We start from the raw sequence: 18,446 nt of genomic DNA, 5'->3' as shown, positions 1-18,446 counted from the left end.
TTGAACTCAAATACAGGCTAAAAACTCTTTCATAATAAAGGTAAAAGTTGTGTTTTTCAAGAGCTTTGGTTAAAAAGAATAGCCCACTAATTTCTCTGCAACTCCAATCGAGATTTTTTTTTTTTAAAGGACTCCGGAGTTTATGGAAACTTTTCATTCGTTTTTTGTTTTTTTTTTTTAGCAGTTGAACAAATGTGGAAGGGACAAAACCAGAGCAGTGTCAGAAAGCAGCAATATTTTTGATTCCTGTCCCCTCTTCCCCACCTCAAAATACCTCACATACTAATGCAAGAATCAGTAAACAAATAAGGAAAGCTTTAGAAGTATGTGCAATTGACAATGTATTCTGAAGATTTCTTTTCCCATTTCTTAGTCAGTTTTTAAAAAAAAACTCACGGCCCCCTTCAAGACACCTTCTGTAAAAAGGAGCACCTGGTTTCTGGTTCTTTCTGAGTCCACATAACGAAGTGGATTGCTAGCGAAGCACGATAAAAGTCTGAAAAGGTGGATACCACAGATTTGACCTAGAATCAAGTTTCCTCCCTGCCGTTCCAGGTATCTTCTTTCCACACTTCAGCATTAGCAGACATAAGCAACAATGGTTACCTCCAAGATCGCCAAATTCACCTTTCCAAAGGCACAAAACATTTATAGGAGTTTAAAAAACAAAACCAACAAAAAACCTGATGGTATAGCTGAATAAAGTACTCTTGTGTAAAGCATTAAAAGCATCAGCCTTTTATTTTGTGAGAAGTTTATTGAACAGTATTCAAGACTTCATCTTTATAGACAAAACCTCTGCTGAATGATGCCAAGGCAGTATTTGCTGGCAATGTTGTATGGCCATACTGGCAATGAATTATTTTATTGTGTTTGGTTTCTAAAACTTGGGACTACAGAATTGCCAGTAAAACTATTTAAACGTGGTAATTTTGAAAGAGTGGGAAGTTTTAAAAGTGATCACTGCCAGAAATTCCTTACAGATTTAACTAGCAGCAATTTTACAGTTTCTTTACTTATTTTTAAGTGTTCTTGAAATTGATGAGTGGAATTATTTTTAAACACTTGACCCACACCTGTACACAATGACAGAATCCAATAAAAAGGACTTTGAGTTTGATTAAGGCTTTCATGGATCCTTATTTTATCCAAGGTATGTTTGCTTATGTCCATACACAGCCCTAGATTTTTCATCCAGTGGGTTAAGACTGACCTAATTACACTCTCTGAAATTCTGAATAACTCGGAGCACAAAGCTAGAACTACATTTCACTTAACAATGTTGCATTTTTTTAAAAGCCACTAATAATTGTACATCCAAACTACAGTATTAAACACAGAATACACCTCCAAATTTTGCTTGTAAACTAAATGTTTCACTGAAGTTCAGAAAAAGTTTACAAATTTGCTTATTTATAAAATACATTTCGTAGATTTCTCTAATCCTTTAAACTAAAAAAAAACAAAAACAAAAACAAAAAACCCAAAAACACCCCAGCAAGAGGGTGGGAGGAATTAAACCTAATGGAAAAGATTCTCCTCCATTCATGTCAGTCACCAAAAGACAAAATTTACACATAAAATTGAAAATATCATGATTGTGTTTACAAATGCACACAACTTTGAGCGAAGCTTTACAAATCCTTCATACCATACAAAGCAAATGAGAAAATAAATTCATTTTCACCCCAAACCTAGTTCTTCTGAGAAAATTCGCAGGAAGAGAGGTATGAGTGATTTCACAGAATATATTTTCAAGTAATTTTTTTAAAACTTAAACTCCAATGCCCAGAACAAGATGAACAGTATGCTTAGAAGTTAGCACTATATTAATAAGTCTCAGATACACAAAAATCAAGTTCCAGAGGGCAAAGCATTTAATTACATTTCACAACGAGAAGCACTGTTGTGACTCAACCAAATATAAACATAGTTCTCTCCAATTTCTACACAAACCACTATTTTCTTACTTTATTTAATTTGATGAACAATGAAATCAATTTTCCTTTTCAGCATTTATCTAAGATGTAGAAATAACAAAGTAGTTGCAATAAAGTATATGAAATATTTAATAAGATTGTACGAACATATAACCAAAATAAACTGTGAAAAAAGATAAAAGGCTTTCCATCTTCAAACAACCCATTTTTCTAAAATGAAAATAGTCAGCTCTCCAATGGGGAAAATAATCTGCAGTTGAAATAAGACTCCCAAGCAGCACTGAAGTTTTCTGCACTTGATCTTTGGAATGAGAAATGATTACTTAACAGAAAACTTAAATTGAATAGCATATATAAACATCATATTGCTTTTTTAGTTGAAGAGGCAGTATCTTAGTGATCTGTCAAAGCAAATTTGTATTCATGAATTGTCAAAAGACCCACAACACAGCCATGTCTTCTTTGAAAGTCTAAACAATCCTTTCCCTAAACAAAAAATCCTGTACTGTCAATCCTCCAAGATTGTAGTGATGAAAAGGCTTTCTAAATCTTATCACGCAAATGAAACTGCTGCCACTCTTAACTCTAATACGCGAGACGCTGTATTTCAGTGTTCCACTGACTTGCAACACCAAAAAGGCACTATTTTTTTTTTAATAGGAAATACTTCTTTTAAAAGGCTGACCCCTTTGTAAGTACATGGATTTGCAGGAAATGTTGGGGATGTTTCAAACCAAGACAGAGGCCCATGTAAAAGACAAAAATTGTTTTTCATGATATCTCATCAATCTCCCATTCCATATGTTTATAATATAATGTGACATATCTTTAGAGCATTTTAACGAAGAAGGAAAGTAACCATAAGTAGAGCCTTTTGTAGCAGTGAGCAGGATGTTGTAAGGCAAATGTTTTCATGAAAAGGACACTTACCAACCAGAACCCATGTGGTCCTCCTGCCTTAGTGTCCTGAATGCCAAAGAAGAGTATGAAAGGGCAAGGAGTCTCAATTCTCTCCCCTCTGGCAGCTGCACTTTTACTCTGTATGAAGAATTTTTATGAACAGGCTCCTGATCGAACAACTAGACCAAAAAGCCTCCAAGTAACAGGATTAAATGCACATCTATGGAACGGCTTATGAATCTTTTATTCTCTAACACTACTGCTAACAGAGCTAACAATTTCAACTTCAGTTTTAAAAAAACCTAGATATAATAATGCTCTTTCTTATAAATGGACCTTTTGTTTAGTTACAGGCCAAAATTTCACATAAATTTGGGACAGAAGGAGATTGCCAGAACATCAGTCCATCATTGTACAGGACTTCAAATCTAGCATCTTAAACAATGATTATTAAAAGTGATTTCTGGTTTTTGATGCCATCCAAACAACATGAACAATTTTTAAACTGACTAAACTAAAACATGGCGGTTAAACCAAAAAGGCTCTGGTAGGTAGAGGACTCCGTATTTTATTTTTGTGGCAAAAGTTCTTATTTCACACAGTTTGAAGTGTGACATTAGAAATCAAAGTTCAAGGTTATAGCACAAACCAAGTGTGGAGTTTTATATTAAATCAACAACAACAAAACAATTCTGCTCATTTACAAATGAGTCAATTAGGCAAACAAAAAAGCAGCAACTTCAGAAGCAGGACTGTCTATACAGCAAGAACCCTCAAGAAGCAATAAAGGTACATACAGTGATCTGTATACAGAGATTTTATTCAATTTTAAAAGAAAATGAGGACTTTAGACAAAGCTTTGACCCTATAACAAAGCAAATCTGTCCAGCTTTAAACCAAATTCCAAGAGTAGCCAACTTCTATTTTTCAGCAGCTGGCAAGAGCACCCTTAATGAGCTCTATTGACATTTCTATTTTCTTCATCCCGTATGGTATAAAACAAAACCAATCTAGACTCCTTGATAAGCTTTATGCGGTCATTTGTGTTTTACAAATGGTTTCTCTAATGGTATGCCAAAATCATTTTTGTGTTCTCTCCAGACAGCTTTACTGTAACATACAGCAATATTTATCCTGGTAGTGAGTCTTCTGTAAACAGTCAACCAATACTCTATGTTATAGAAACCAATCTATATGCAATTGAAACAATCCACAGGTTCTAACCTGGAAATACTAGGAAAACAATCTGGATGCATTAATCACAGCACTATGAAGATCTACCCTCTAAAGAATTGATGTGAACAGCTACCCTAAGACAAGTTTTACTTTCCTTGAGCCTATAGGTCTGTCATTTAAGTCAATGACAGCAGCTGTGGCTTCATCCCGAGATTCGAAGGCCACCATGGCTTCGCCTGTGGGCATACCTTTTTCATTGTATTTTAAACACACTGAGCCGGGGATCACTTGATAGCCATAAAAGAAATCTAAAATCTCATCAATAGACACAGTAAAGGGCATATTCTGCACTTTAATTACTGTAGGTCCTGGTTTTCCAGAACTAGATCCAAAGCCAGGGGGTCCACCAATGTGAATTGGGCCAGGGCCAGGACCAGGGCCAGGCCCAAAGGCTGGTGGCCCACTCAAATGCCCGGGGGCACTTCCAAGACCAGGAGGGCCACTTCCGAAGCCCGGGGGGCCACCTAAACTACCAGGGCCATTTCCAAAATTCTGAGGGCCTCCTCCAAATCCTGGCCCACTTAAATTATTTGGTCCACTTCCAAAACCTGGAACATCCAGTCCTAGACCAGGCAAACCACTATTTCCAACTGAAGGCATACCAGGCCTAGCATCACCAAAGGCGCCTCCTAATCCTGGAGGAGGGAGTGGTGGCCCAAAGGCATTTGACCCACCAAAATTACCAGGAAAGTTAAATGGAGGCCCATTGTTGGCCTCCTTAGATCCTACAGTCAGGAAGGCATGCTCTTCACCTCCTGCACCAGGCATTCCGGCACCGGGCATTCCGGCACCAGGCATTCCGGGACCGGGCATTCCGGCACCGGGCATTCCCGCACCGGGCATTCCTGCACTGGGCATTCCCGCACTGGGCATTCCCGCACTGGGCATTCCCACACTGGGCATTCCTGGAACTGCAGGATTACCTGGCACAGGTATCTTTAACCCTTTTTTTCCTTGGGCAGGGGGATTTTTCTCAATCTCTCTCATATCTTCTAGAGTAACTACATGAACAAAAGCTTCTCTCCCATTAAGTTTTTTACGGTGTAAGCGTTCAGACTTACGTGCATCATCTTCATTTTTAAACTGAACCAATGCCTGTCCTAGACCTTGCCCATTGTTATCAACAAGAACATGTACAGCATTTTCATCCACTGGGATTCCTTCTAGGAACTGAAGAACATCCATCTTGGTAATGCTGAATGGAATATTTGTTATGTGAGCACAGACTTTGGCAGAGCTGACATCCCCCTCCGGATTTAACATCATTTCTCTCTGGTCATAGCTGAAGTTCTGCAGTCTTTTACGAATCATATCTATCTTTTCTAGCATACCTTTCTTAGTAATTGGATGCACTTGAATAAAGCGATTGCCCATGTATTGTTTATGACGACACAGAGCAGCCTTATAGTCAGCCTCATTCCTGAACTCTACAAAGCCTTCACCAGTTGCTTTCCCATTGGGTCCATAAGCAATATAAATACTATCTTCCACAATATCCAACTTTTTAAAAAAATCAATGACATGTTTGTTTTCTGCTTCAAATGGTAGCCCTTTCAAGTAAACACAAAAACCAGCCTCGTGTGGTGATCTTGACCTTGACCTTTTCTGCCCACTGGGCGATTTTGACCTGGGAAGTGTCTGAGGAGGGGGATGGGTTTGTCCAGAAGGTCCTATACTTTGCTTAAAAGTGATATGGCCTCCAGCAGCTACCCACTGTCTTTCTGTGGCAGGACTAACTTCCACATAGCGTTGAATCATCAGCATTCTGTTTCGTTTCAAAGCTTCAAATGTATCTTGAGGGGAGAGAAACTTAACCAATCCGTTCCCATTATTTCGACCTACATGATCTTTCAACAAATGCACTGCATCAACACGGAGCCCATGGAAAAAATCTCTGACATCATTTTCCATTGCAGAAAAGGGCATTCCATGCACACTGACATACAGATCATCAGGGTTGATGGGAAGTGGTTTCACACTGCTTTGAGAATTCATCTGGATAGGGTTAACAGGATTCAAAGGACCCAGAAACACAGGGTTCAGGTTATTGTTCAGATTCATAGGTGCTCCAGAACCATTCATTCCAGCAGGCAGAGGTGCCACAGGTGGCGGGTTCAAGGGTGGCATGCCAGACATGGGTGGCAGTGGGGTCATGGGTGGCACAGAAGGGACTGGGGGAATTGGGGGCACAGGAGGCACAGGAGGCAATGTAGGTACTGGAGGAGGAACTGGTATTGGGGGAATGGACGGCATTGGTGGCAAAGATGGCATCGCTGGGATTGGAGGAATTGGTGGTGGTGGGACTGTGTTCATTGGAGACGCTGTGCTCGGAATGGTTGAGCTAAACGTTGGGCTCCCAAAAGAAGCCCCCATATTTGGAGGAGCCGTTCCTATGCTGGCTGTGGAAAATGTCTGAATGTTTTTGTTGCTTTCATGAACAGATGTGGCAGCAGTAACTACACTGGGTGAAGGATTATTAAAGTTAGGTACTGTTGTAGGCAAATTTACTCTGCCACTCATTCCTGAGCTAGGTGGCGGTCCTGATCTACTAGCATTTGCTGGTGGTATATCTAAGTTGGCAGTTTCAAAGCGCCTACGACTCAGTTCAATCATATTCTGCATTTCCGTTTTACTACTCAACAAAAGTGTTACTTTTGACCCTTTAATTGTACCACCTGTGCGCATCATACCAAGCCTTGCATCTTCATCAGTGGCAAAAACGATGAAAGCCTCACCCAGTTCACCCCCTACAATATGCACGCCCCCATCAGGAATGGTCAATCCAGAGAAGAAGTGGCGAATGTCCATGGTCCCCGCCACAATTGGGAGACCTTGCAAACGGATGACCACAGCCATGCTGCGCTGAAACCACACACACCTGCAGATGAGAAAAGGCAACGGCCAGGTCAGACTCCTGTTTATCATACCAAGTTTTTAACTACAAGAATGACCAGCTACCTAATTAGGCCCTCAAATATTCCCTCAAACTATCCCAAGCAATGCAGGGTTTTTTTTTAATTTGAATATTCTAAAAACTGAACATTATGTGCCATTTACAATGTAAAACCTAGACAATTTCAACTTCCAAAAGGCATTAATTCTGTAAACAATTAGAAGTTCAGTCCCATGACTCAAAAGTTTCAGGGAAAAAAACCACCGTAAGAAAGTAGAGTCACCAATTACATCATTCAGACCACTAATTATTCAGTAAGATTTAAAAGAAATGTGCAAGTCAAATCAGGACACAAAGTTGAATAATCTGCAGGGGAAAAACATGCAAAGAATCTATCAAAGTTAATATTTAAAAGTGGCTTAGCATTTTCCTTTTAGCATTTTAAATTTGACAACTTTGAAGAATTATCAGTGTCATTTTATATGACTCAATCTCAAAATGCAAAAACAGAAACAGAAAACTGGAATACTAATGAATTACACATAATACTTAACACTAAAGTAGATTCAAGTCTCAAATGAGAATGGATTCCATTATTTCAACCTAAAACTCTTCAATCTGCATTACAACTCTATTAAACTATATATGCAATTACTTATTACAAACAAGGTTAATACATACTAAGAATCCAAAAGAAATACTGAATAGCCAAAACCTTAGTTATCTATATTCATCACTCCAAAAAGTAGAATCAGTTACAGTGCCATTCATCATAGCTGTTTTAATGAAAACTCAGATCCAATGACTCATTTCCAAACTCTCCATTAAAAAAAAACCACACACACACACACACACACACACCCCAAAATGTCTCATTCTTCCCCCACAGAAAGCTGTTGACAAAAAAAGGATATTTTTTGGTTTTGCTTTTGTTTTAAAAAGAACTAGGGTATGAACTTTGTTCAGTGACTGCTATATAGTTTCTACTCAACAGAATTCCTGTGGAATTTCTGGGAGCCCACTGATCTCCTTAAAAAACAATCCATTCTGAGTTTTTCTTTTTGAGAAAAGTTTCTCCGAGATTTAAATAAAATTTCAGTATTTCAGTTCTTATGGCTTCCAAGAGTAAATGCAAGGGCAGTGCTTTGTAAAGTTATACAGAACAAATTATTGGGAATGGAAAAAAATATTAATTTGAAATTAATATGTTCAACAACACAGAGTGTGTTCCAAGCCATCTTAAAAATCAACTTTTAAATATAAACTAGCTCTGTGACCTCAGGAAAATTATAAATGATTTGAGTTTTGGTTTTATCACTTCTCAAACAGGAACAGTAAAAGAGCAAAGCTTCCTGCTGCGAGCTCTAAGAATCCTATTAAATCCATGAAAGCAGTTTTTCAGTGTCAAATATTGTGTGAATACTAATTTGATACAACAAAATCTGTAATTTATCTCAACTATTATGACTGCTGTACACAAAGCAGAGATATATTGTTTGGCTTTGACAATTCTCTCACACACATACACAGAAATAAAAGCCACTTTCAAATCTAATCCAGAAAGATAGACTGGCAAACAGAAAATGCTTTTTGTGAGACCATTATAAAACACCAGAAATTTGGGGGAGGAGAGAAGCTTTTCATTTTTGGTTTGCAAGTCAACAAGAAAAATTAATACTAAACAAATAAATCACACCAACAAACTCTTTTCTCCTTATTTTTATTACTATTTAGCAGTCTATACAGAAGCTCATCCAGATTTCAAGTCATTAAATCAATTCTCATTCCTTACTATCTGTAGCATATTGGCTTCATGCAAAATTAAGATAGCATTCCTGTTCAACTTCAAAAAATGCTTACTTAATCACTACATGGGGGAAACATCATGGGTAAGTAATCTAAGCACCCTAAATGACTTGAGAGATGTTAGTTTGCACTTGGACAGCAAAATGGGAATTTGGTACAGTCCCAAGAACACAAAAATTAAACACAGGGCTAAAGTGACAAACACAGTAACTCTTCAAAAACAATCTGCTGCTAAGAGAAGGGATTTAGTGAAAGTCTGCACAAGGTACGTACGAAAACATGATACTGAAAAATCTGCCCAGATTACCAGCTAGAAAAGGGTTGAGGATTAAACCAAAGAGCACAAGAGTTATTCATAAAGCCATCTAAAGAGAAAAAGGTTTTAGGTTCTGAAAAAATATGAAATAAGATCTGCTATTCTGCTACTAAGTGCCTGTTTGACAGGTAAATCATTTCAACTATCTTCAGCCTACCTTTGTTATTTAACAAGAAGGTTAGAGTCCAATCACTAAAGTTTCATCTCAAGTCAAAATAGGTACTCTAAAACATATGACCCATTGTCTACAGCTATACCTCTAAGGAATATTTAAAAACCATACCAATAACAAGCACCTATATTTGCAATTAGTCTGGAATGCTACACTGAGGGGAAAAAAAACAGCATACTGCCTAATAATAAGAAATCAGCAGGAGAAATGGATCTATATAAAACTGAACCCTAAAGAAAGCAACAACTGTTCAAGGCACCCAGTCCACCCCATCCCCATCCCTCAGATAAGACTTAAAAAAAAAAAAGAAAAAAGAAAATACCCCACAATTCAGTTACTACACATATTTTCATGTTACTAAATAAGCTATCTCATTTTATTTTGTATAAAAACAAACCCTCTATTCAAAATCTCTTACCTGATAAAACAAGAGATGTATTTTCTTAACAAGAAGTAGAGGCCAAGTCAATCCTGTGGGCAACCAATTAAAACCAACTTTTAGACTGCAATAGAGAATAAACGGAGGCAAAAATCAATGCAGGAAACACAAAACAACACGCACAGGCCACACTGAACTGTACATTATGAAGGCGAGTCTGAAACCACCAGAATACTTCATTAGAATGCTTATTAAAAAAAAAAAAAAAAGAAAGAAAGAAAGAAAGATACACATGTACCAAGCAAAATCCCACTCATGCTTGTTACTTGGTATTGCTTTCAAATGTGAGTATCTCTCAAAACATTATATATTTACATACATCAAGAATGTGCCATGAATTAGTCCAAGAATGAATCAATTAAACACTAAAACAGTCATAAAGCTCAGATTCACAGCTGGTAATTACTTTTATCACTTGATGATTAAACCAGTCCAGAAAATTCCATTATACAAGTCCAACTACAACCTATTTCCTCAGGTCCCACCAAACTTTTGATGAAAAAGCACAAGTTCACACATAAACAGTTCCAAGACATGATAAAATCATCAATTCAAGAGTACTTATGGAAATTCTTGCAATTGCTCTTCCAAAATATCTCCCTTTGTACCAAATAGCATCAAGCACCAAGAAACATAAATGAAGCGAAATTTCAGGCTACAACAATTAATTCCTATTTAAAACCACTGGGGTTCAAAATCTTAAGGAAAAGTGCTTTTTTCTTCTAACACCAAAACTGTTCCAAGAAACTTGTTAAAAAAAAAAAAAAAAAAAAAAAAAACCTAAAAATGTCTGGCATATTAAGAATAGTTCCTAAAGTAAAAACGAATCACTATCTCTTACTGAAATTTTTTCCAAACCGGTGAGGTTGTGAACAATTCACAAGCAATATATAAGATCAAATGATTAGACAACTATATTAAAAAGATAATTTTTTTAATTCAGAGAAAGAGAAGAAAATCGTCACTGGTAAGTATTAAGATTACCAACAGAACACTATTTTAAAAATGCTCATTTTTAACTATCTTTCAAGTTCGAGATACCACCTGTGAGCTTAATATTCATCACTAACATATCAAAAAAATTTTAGTGTTACTCTCAACTTTTTCTAAAGGACAAGCTAAACATCTTCTAGACAACTACTCAAATTACTGCAGAGTGAGATTGTTTTGCCACAAAAGCTATGCACATATGTCACAAACAATGCTTTAAAAAGCCCAGAGCACTGTATTAAAACTTTTATACAATGTACAAATCAGTTCTAATTAGGTCTAAAGAGTTTTAAAACTCTTAAAAACTTCTAGGTAATTTTAGAAGTTTGTCTAACAGGTCACAAAGGGAAACATAAAACACAATAAAGCCTGCTTTAGGTAAAGGCTGTGCTCAATGAGGAAGACCATGAATTTTTGGAATATTAATTTCTAAATGTGCAAGTTTGACTCTTACAGAACCAGAGTAATTTTCTAATTAAGCATTTATGATTAATAGATGATCCTCCACTGGAGATCCCAATTCAAAACGTCTGGTATGGGGCCCAAACCTGTGCCCTGAAGGTAAGGGAAACAAGTTCCTCAGCCTCCTCCCTTCCAGACCCAAGAAGGTTCCATATGTCCATTTGGATAGGAACAAGTTCAGAGTCAGCCAGTTACGCCCAAAGGGAACACACTAGACCTACTATCAAAAATTTCTAAAGGGTTGCCAGAAATTACTATAACAAGAAGGAAAAGTCTCATTCCACAAGTTGAAAGGCCCAGCTGATTTCAGCAAATGCCTCATTCAAATTTTATGCTGTTCGATCTAAAGTACGAAATCAATCTGGAAATAAATTTGTGAAACTTTTCTATGTAAGCAAAGGGGAAAGCCCACATCAACCCATACCAAAGAAAAGTACCCAGAAAGTTCAGGCTAGAAGCTAGAACTTTACAACTCTTGGCGTTACACTTCTTCCTTCAAATGGACAAAGTAAATAGAAACCAAGAACTGAAGTACTTTTGTTCTCAACACTTCACTTTGTAAAGAGCACAATAATTTTATAGAAGTCACCAATGTTTTCCAGGAACCGACTTATTCCTGTGTTCTAAATGTCAGCGAGCAATGGAACGTAGGATCCCAAAATGAAAAATCCACTCCAACCACCTTAAGACTTGGTGAATTTTAGAAGGATAAGACTGAAACAATTTTATGCAACAAAACATCTAAAATACAGGTTTTAGGGAATCCCTGGGTGACTCAGCGGTTTGGCCACAGCCTTCGGCCCAGGGTGTGATTCTGGAGAGGGGGGATGGAGTCCCGCATCAGGCTCCCTGCGTGGAGCCTGCTTCTCCCTCTCTGCCTGTGTCTCTGCCTCTCTGTGTGTCTTTCATGAATAAATAAATAAAATCTTAAAAAAAAAAAATACAGGCTTTACTTATATGTAAAGCATAAAGGTATGAAGAAGAAAATGGGCCTGATTTGCCATTAAATTCACTGATACATACCAGATCTAAAACAAGAAGATTGCTCTAGTATACTTTTCCATTTTGTTAGGAATTAGTCCTAACATAGTGGCTTTGCGTCAGCTTTAGAAATACAAGATACATGCACAAATTACAAATATCTGCGATGAAAATTTAGCATTTATGACACAACATATTTTCTTATTTACTAATCATTTCAATCACTTGGAATTTCAGAGTAAAATGTCTGACAAGAATCCTCGTATAGTCAGAAAGCCAAAGCACAAACCAGTTGAACTTAACCGTTTCCACTCTTCATCTGGTGATAAACATCAAAAAGTGAATTTTAACTTTGTCCAGTTATCAGTCTTTAATCAACAAAAACCAGAGTACATCAGAGCTAAATTCTTTAGATTCAAAAAATAAAAAAGCAGCACCCCTCAAATGTTCACCTCAGAGATGAGCAACAGAGAACCAATCATAATGGGCACAATGCTATAAAGCCGCATAATCACATTTTGCAGGCATTATGGAAAAAAAACACAGCTTCATCCACTTGATTTTGTTCCCATCCCCAAATGGATCACATTTCAGATTCTGGGATCATTTTTTCCCCCCTGGGATCATTCTTTTTTTTTTTCCCCTGGGATCATTCTTAATGAAACAATTCTTCTGACACTGAGGGACATGAATCTTTTAGATAGCTCGTTACTTAACTTTCCCATTAACCTCCAGTCCTCAAAAGTGGCAAATCAAGACATTTCCAAATAAGATATAGACTCCCCCTGCCAAAAAGACTATAGTATTATTTTTCAGCCCTCCCCCCAAATGCCAACAAATATGTTCATTATCTTGATTTAAACTTAAAAGCAACAATATTACTTCTAACCTAGCCAACCACATTCACCCTCACTTTTGGTCTTAAAACTTAAAAAGTGGCTTGAAACTTAATGAAATAAAACTCATTGCAAACCAAAAGGTATCTGAGTGGTGGTAGTAAAATCTGATAAACTATAAATTAGGTGAAGTTATTTTTCTGCTTAGTTGACCTAAAATATTTAACAACATTCATTTATACCACGAACATTTATTAAGTACTTGTGGCGGGGACAGGAGATACAGAAATAGTCGACAGTCCTTAGATTTTAGGGAGAGATATCTAAGAGCATCTTTTGTGCAATTACTGACACTTAGAAGTTCTTTCTACAACCTCTACAGAAGAAAATATTCATCTAAACTAAAAATGGCGTGGCTCTCTACCAAATGGAATAAAAACAGTATGTACGTTGTCACTGGATTCCAGCACCTGGAATACACAGGTCCACAAATCGTTTCACATCTAAAAATTGTACCAACAACCCCCAAACTCTCAATATGCAATCATCAAAACATTTGGCATATCACAAGAAAGTGAAAGAAGCCAGAAGTATGCTGACATGAGCACATAACAGTAAGTTCCAAGTAACTACCAAAGTGGTTTCTAAAGCTTCATTTTTCACCTAACAGATACGAACGTAAGAAAAATACAAGTTATGCATTACAATCCTTAAACAAAATAAATATTTAATCAAGCATATAAAGATGATATAAAATGCATTCCCTGTTTCATTACAAAGTTTTCCAGCAATACTGAGTACATCCTCAACCTTTATATAAACACGCCAAACATTTCATTTTCTTAAAAAATTGCCATAAAATTATTTTAACCTCCTGTAACAGTTCTTCCCAACTTTTTAATATTCCTGGAAAATGCCTGAACATAATTACTTCCCACTAAATCCAAAAGTCCATTCAGTCAAAATCACCAAATTTCAAAAACGAGTACAACCAGTCTTGTATTACATTTCTATAAAACAAAACAAACAAGATCAGCCCATTATGACCAGACTCTTAGGACATTTTTCAACTGCAAATGCTCTGAAATACATTAACAATATAAACTAAAGAACAAACTCCAATGTAATTCATCTCACCTCACTAATACTGCATTTCACAAAAACGACAAGATTTTAAACCATTCAAGCAAGCAGCCCTAAGAATACTCCAGTCACAAGTCCCTCCTTCAACAATCAATCCTTCAGTTGCAATTACATTTTTCCTCAGATTATACTGACTGGAATTACACTATTCTTGAGAAATCCTGAATGGTTCCTGACAACTACCACAAATTATATTAGGTCATCTCTGGAAATCCTGGAGTCAAGGGAGGTTTCAGGGTCCAGAAACCGCTCCCACGTTAGAGCCTGCAACTCAGGATACAGAGCTCCCAGCACTCTTATGCTAAATAACCCAGTTACCTTCACCAGAGCCGCTCAGATTCTTCATTGTAAAGTTCACATTACAGGCACACAAGAAGTCCGTGCATGCATTTACAATCTGGCAGCTAAGCCTCCTGCACTGGTGTCCATCCCCTACACAAACCTGTAGATTCTCAAAGCCCCACCCACTTACTTCACGTGTCTGCCAACTAACACCTCCAGCCTCCACTAGAGAAACTCAACTCACATATCAAAAAGCACCCACCCTCCACCTCCTGTTGGGTCTGCTCCTCTCTCAGTGCTGGAGGCTCTATCCTAAGGGATAGGCAAAGGTGGTGCTCTTTGCAGCTTCTTCCCTGCTTGGGGATCAAGGGCCTGGCTTCTGAAATTCTCAGAAGCCTGGGAGGCGTACTCACCCCCCACTTTCTCGCTAGAGAGGCCGGCTTCTAAAGTCGCCGACACTCTAGAGGGTAAGCCCCGCCCCGCGCTGAGCCTGGGAAGCGTTTCCCTACAACCCTCTCCACCTTCGGCCGAGAGGGCGGCCGGTTCTGACTTCCTTCCTAGGCTCACAGGAGTGTACCGACTGCAGCTTCCTCCCCACAGGTGTATCCAGACTCCAGTCCCCTTTTCCTGTTAGGCCACAGGAGCCTCCTTTCCACTTGGGATGGAGGGAGTGTCCTCACTACGTTTATCTCCTCACTACGGGGCACAGAGATGTAGTTACAATCTCTGTCCCTTTAGGGAGGCACAGAGAATCTTGCTCATTCGGGATAAACATGTGTTTTCACTGCAACCCCCGTTAGTTCGCAGGCCGCTGGGCCACCCAGCTGTGTGTGGCCTCCTCCCTCTCAGACCACGGGGGCGTCCTCCCTAGGGCCCCGTCCCCACTTCGGTATGCAGGCTCATCCTCATCCTCTCTTGCGTCCTTCCTGCATCCTCTCAGGATTCAAAGGCGCAAGCGGCTTCCCAGGCCCCCCGCAGCCATGCCGCGACCCTTTTGTGTGGGGCGCTCGCAGCGGCGGGCTCGAAGGCCTCCGAAGGCCCCGCCCCGGGCCACCAAGGGGCGGCTCGAGCCCCGCACAGCCCCGCCCGTTCCGGGCTGCGGGAGTCTTACCGGGGAGAGCTGCGCGGCACCCGAACCCAGACCCGAGTTACCCCCCGCGCGAGTGCCTCCGCCCCGCGGCCGACAGCCCCAGCCCGAACGGCTTCCCGGAGCCCACAGCAGCCACCACCTCTTTCGCCGCTTCACAAAATGGCCGACAGCCCGCTCAGCAGCTCCGCGTTCCAGAAGGGGAGGGACGGAACGGTGACGTGAGGGGCGGAGCGGCGCAAGCGCGCTGAGGTTCTTGGGCAATTTCCCGGAAGTTGCAGGTATTTGTGGCGAGAGGAACTTTTCAGTCTTTTGCGTGTGGCGTTTGCGCACTAACTCCGCCTAAGGGGAGTGATTGATGAGAGGTGGTTTGGATAAGAGAGTCGCTTGGCCCCTCAGTGCGGGGCTTTGTGCAAATTACTTCTCTTCCTCGATCCTCAGCGAAACGCAAGAAATAGTGCCTCCTTCGCATAATTGTTTTGAGGATGAAATGGACCACAAAGTAGTGCCTGGTTCTGTTGATGATGCCCTGACAGAATTTAAAAATTTCAGTCCCCCCCCCAAAAAAATTTTCAGTCCAGGGGCACCTGGGTGGCTCAGTGGTTGAACATCTGCCTTTGGCTCAGGTTATGATCCCCGGGTCCTGGGATGTAGTCTCGCATCAGGCTCCCCAAAGGGAGCCTGCTTCTCTACCTGTGTCTCTGCCTCTCTCTGTGTCTCGTAAATAAATAAAATCTTAAACAAAATAAATAAATACAAAAATTTCAGTCCAAGGAGCCTTACCCAGTTCTCATTAACCCCTCCACGGCTGCACTTTAGTTTGAGTTTTATTTTATTACAGAAAAAATAATTCTTGTGCTTGCTCTGGTCCTAGCCTCCCAGACTCTACTCCTGCTGCCTCAACCCTATTATTGTGATTGAAACCGCCATAGAGGGAGGCCTGGGTAGCTCAGTTGGTTGAGTGTCTGCCTTTGGCTCTGGGTGTGATCCTGGAGTCCCAGTATGGAGCCTGCTTCTCCTTGTGCCTCTGTCTGTCTTAGGAATAAATAAATAAAATCCTTAAAAAAACAAAACAAAACAACACACATGAAGATGGATAGAGATTAAGATGGACACACTAATGTTTCAGCAAGATTTAACAAATTATCCCTCTTCCTTATTCTTAAAGCTTCTCCTTTTCCTTCCCTTGTTTTTCTATAGAAACCTTTGTTTCAGGAGCTCTGCATCAATGTTGACATCTTGCTTACCTCAAAGTATACCTAAGAACGAGACTCTGGAGATGCCTGGATGGCTCACCAGGTTGGTGCCTGCATTCGGCCCAGGGCGTGATCTTGGAGATCCAGGATGGAGTCCCACATCAGGCTCCCTGCATGGAGCCTGCTTTTCTCAGCCTGTGTCTCTGCCTCTTTCTCTCTCTCTGTATCTCTCATAAATAAATAAATAAATAAATCTTAAAAAAAAAAAAAAAAAAGGAATGAGACTCCGATAGCCATTGCCAGTGCTAATCACGAGACTCCCTTGAAGACATAACCAATAGGGCTGGCAGTACTTCCAGATTCCCAACCAACTGCCCAGACCCTGTATTTTTTTCTATAAAACCCCTCAGCCTTTTACCCATTATGGGTAGGCAGTTTTGAAGGCATTAGCCTGCTGCAGCCTCCTTTGCCTGGAAATCATAAAACTATCTTTCCTCTTTACCCCCAAACTCTATCCTAGTGCTATATTTCAGCTCTGGAGCACAGAGCCTGGTTTTCAACAACATAATGACTGTCATGAAAATTGAGCTAATTTTTTTTTTTGAGCTAATTTTTTTTAAAGATTTTGTTTATTTATTCAGAGGAGACACAGAGAAAGAGACAGAGATATAGGCAGAGGGGAGAAGCAGGCTCCCTGCAGGGAGCCCGATGTGGGACTCATCTTGGGACTCTAGATCACTGCCTGAGTGGAAGGCAGACGCTCAACCACTGAGCTACGCAGGCGTCTCGAACTAATCTTTCAAATCAGGAAGTGAGGGGTCAATTGAGCAAGAAAATCAGGGACTAAGCTCCCACAACTCCAACAAGTTTTTGGGAAGATTCAAGGGGCAGACTTGCCTGGTACTAGTGCAGTATGCCAAAAACAGAAAATTGGAAAACCAGGCCACACTTTTAAACCAAACCTACACTTTGTTACATATACTCTTTGTCGGTATACTATAGTGTTTTGAAACAAAACCTACTAAATGCAACTGGAAACAACAACAACCCAGGTTGTTTCCTGGATTCACTCCTGGAACAGAAAAAGGGCATTAATGAGAAAACTGGTGAAATTTGAATAAAATCTGGAGTTAATAGTAACATATAGATGTTAATCTCTTAGTTTTGACACAAAAGTTTTATATTAGATATTAGAATTAGAGGAAACTGGGTGATGGGCATCTAATTCTGTACTGTCTTTGAAACTTTCTCTAAATCTAGTATTAGGGCAGCCCGGGCGGCTCAGTGGTTTAGCGCTGCCTTCAGCCCAGGGCCTGATCCTGAAGACCCAGGATCGAGTCCCACATCGGGCTCCCTGCATGGAGCCTGCTTTTCCCTCTGCCTGTGTCTCTGCCTCTTTCTCTCTCTCTTTCTCTCTGTCTCTCATGAATAAATAAATACAATCTTTTAAAAATAAATAAATAAATCTAATATTACTCAAGGGGCGCCTGTGTGGGTCAGTGGGTTAAGCGTCTGCCTTCGGCTCAAGTCATGATCTCAGGGTCCTGGGATTGAGCCCTGCATGGGACATTACACTCAGCAGCGAGTCTGTTTCTCCCTTTCTCTCTCCTTCTGTGATGTCTCTTGTTCTCAGTCTCTTTCAAATAAAGTTTTTAAAAATATATAGTAATTCAAAATAAAAAATGTTTAAAAACCTCCTCCCCTATCCATATACATTTACCCCCTATCCATATACATTTACCATACTTCTAGCTAGTAGCTCTCATA

The 18,446-nt window shown here is 39.6% G+C and overlaps 2 protein-coding genes across 7 annotated transcripts in view; both read right to left on the bottom strand.

The window, feature by feature from the left end:
- Window positions 1-15,705, bottom strand: part of CPNE1 (copine 1) — a 37,029-nt gene extending 21,324 nt beyond the window's left edge. The window contains exons 1-2 of one of the 6 annotated variants that reach the window (XM_026009805.2): window positions 15,508-15,654; window positions 9,682-9,734 (exon numbers count right to left, since the gene is read on the bottom strand). The gene's annotated coding sequence lies outside the window, so the exon portion shown is untranslated. Of the gene's footprint in view, window positions 1-6,811; window positions 6,949-9,681; window positions 9,767-15,507 lie in introns of those variants that run through there. The other 5 variants (XM_026009802.2, XM_072736003.1, XM_026009804.2 and 2 more) reach the window with 5 other exon arrangements.
- Window positions 1,855-6,932, bottom strand: RBM12 (RNA binding motif protein 12). The gene has a single exon (XM_072736001.1). It carries the CDS (start codon window positions 6,930-6,932, stop codon window positions 4,146-4,148), a length of 2,787 nt encoding a protein of 928 aa, XP_072592102.1. The 3' UTR covers window positions 1,855-4,145.
- Window positions 15,706-18,446: the final 2,741 nt, after the last annotated feature.

Source organism: Vulpes vulpes, chromosome 14 (genome assembly GCF_048418805.1).
Source record: "Vulpes vulpes isolate BD-2025 chromosome 14, VulVul3, whole genome shotgun sequence".
Taxonomy (NCBI): Eukaryota; Metazoa; Chordata; class Mammalia; order Carnivora; family Canidae; genus Vulpes; species Vulpes vulpes.
Note: the sequence above shows the minus strand (reverse complement) of the source record. Positions and strands in the feature narration are given on the sequence as shown.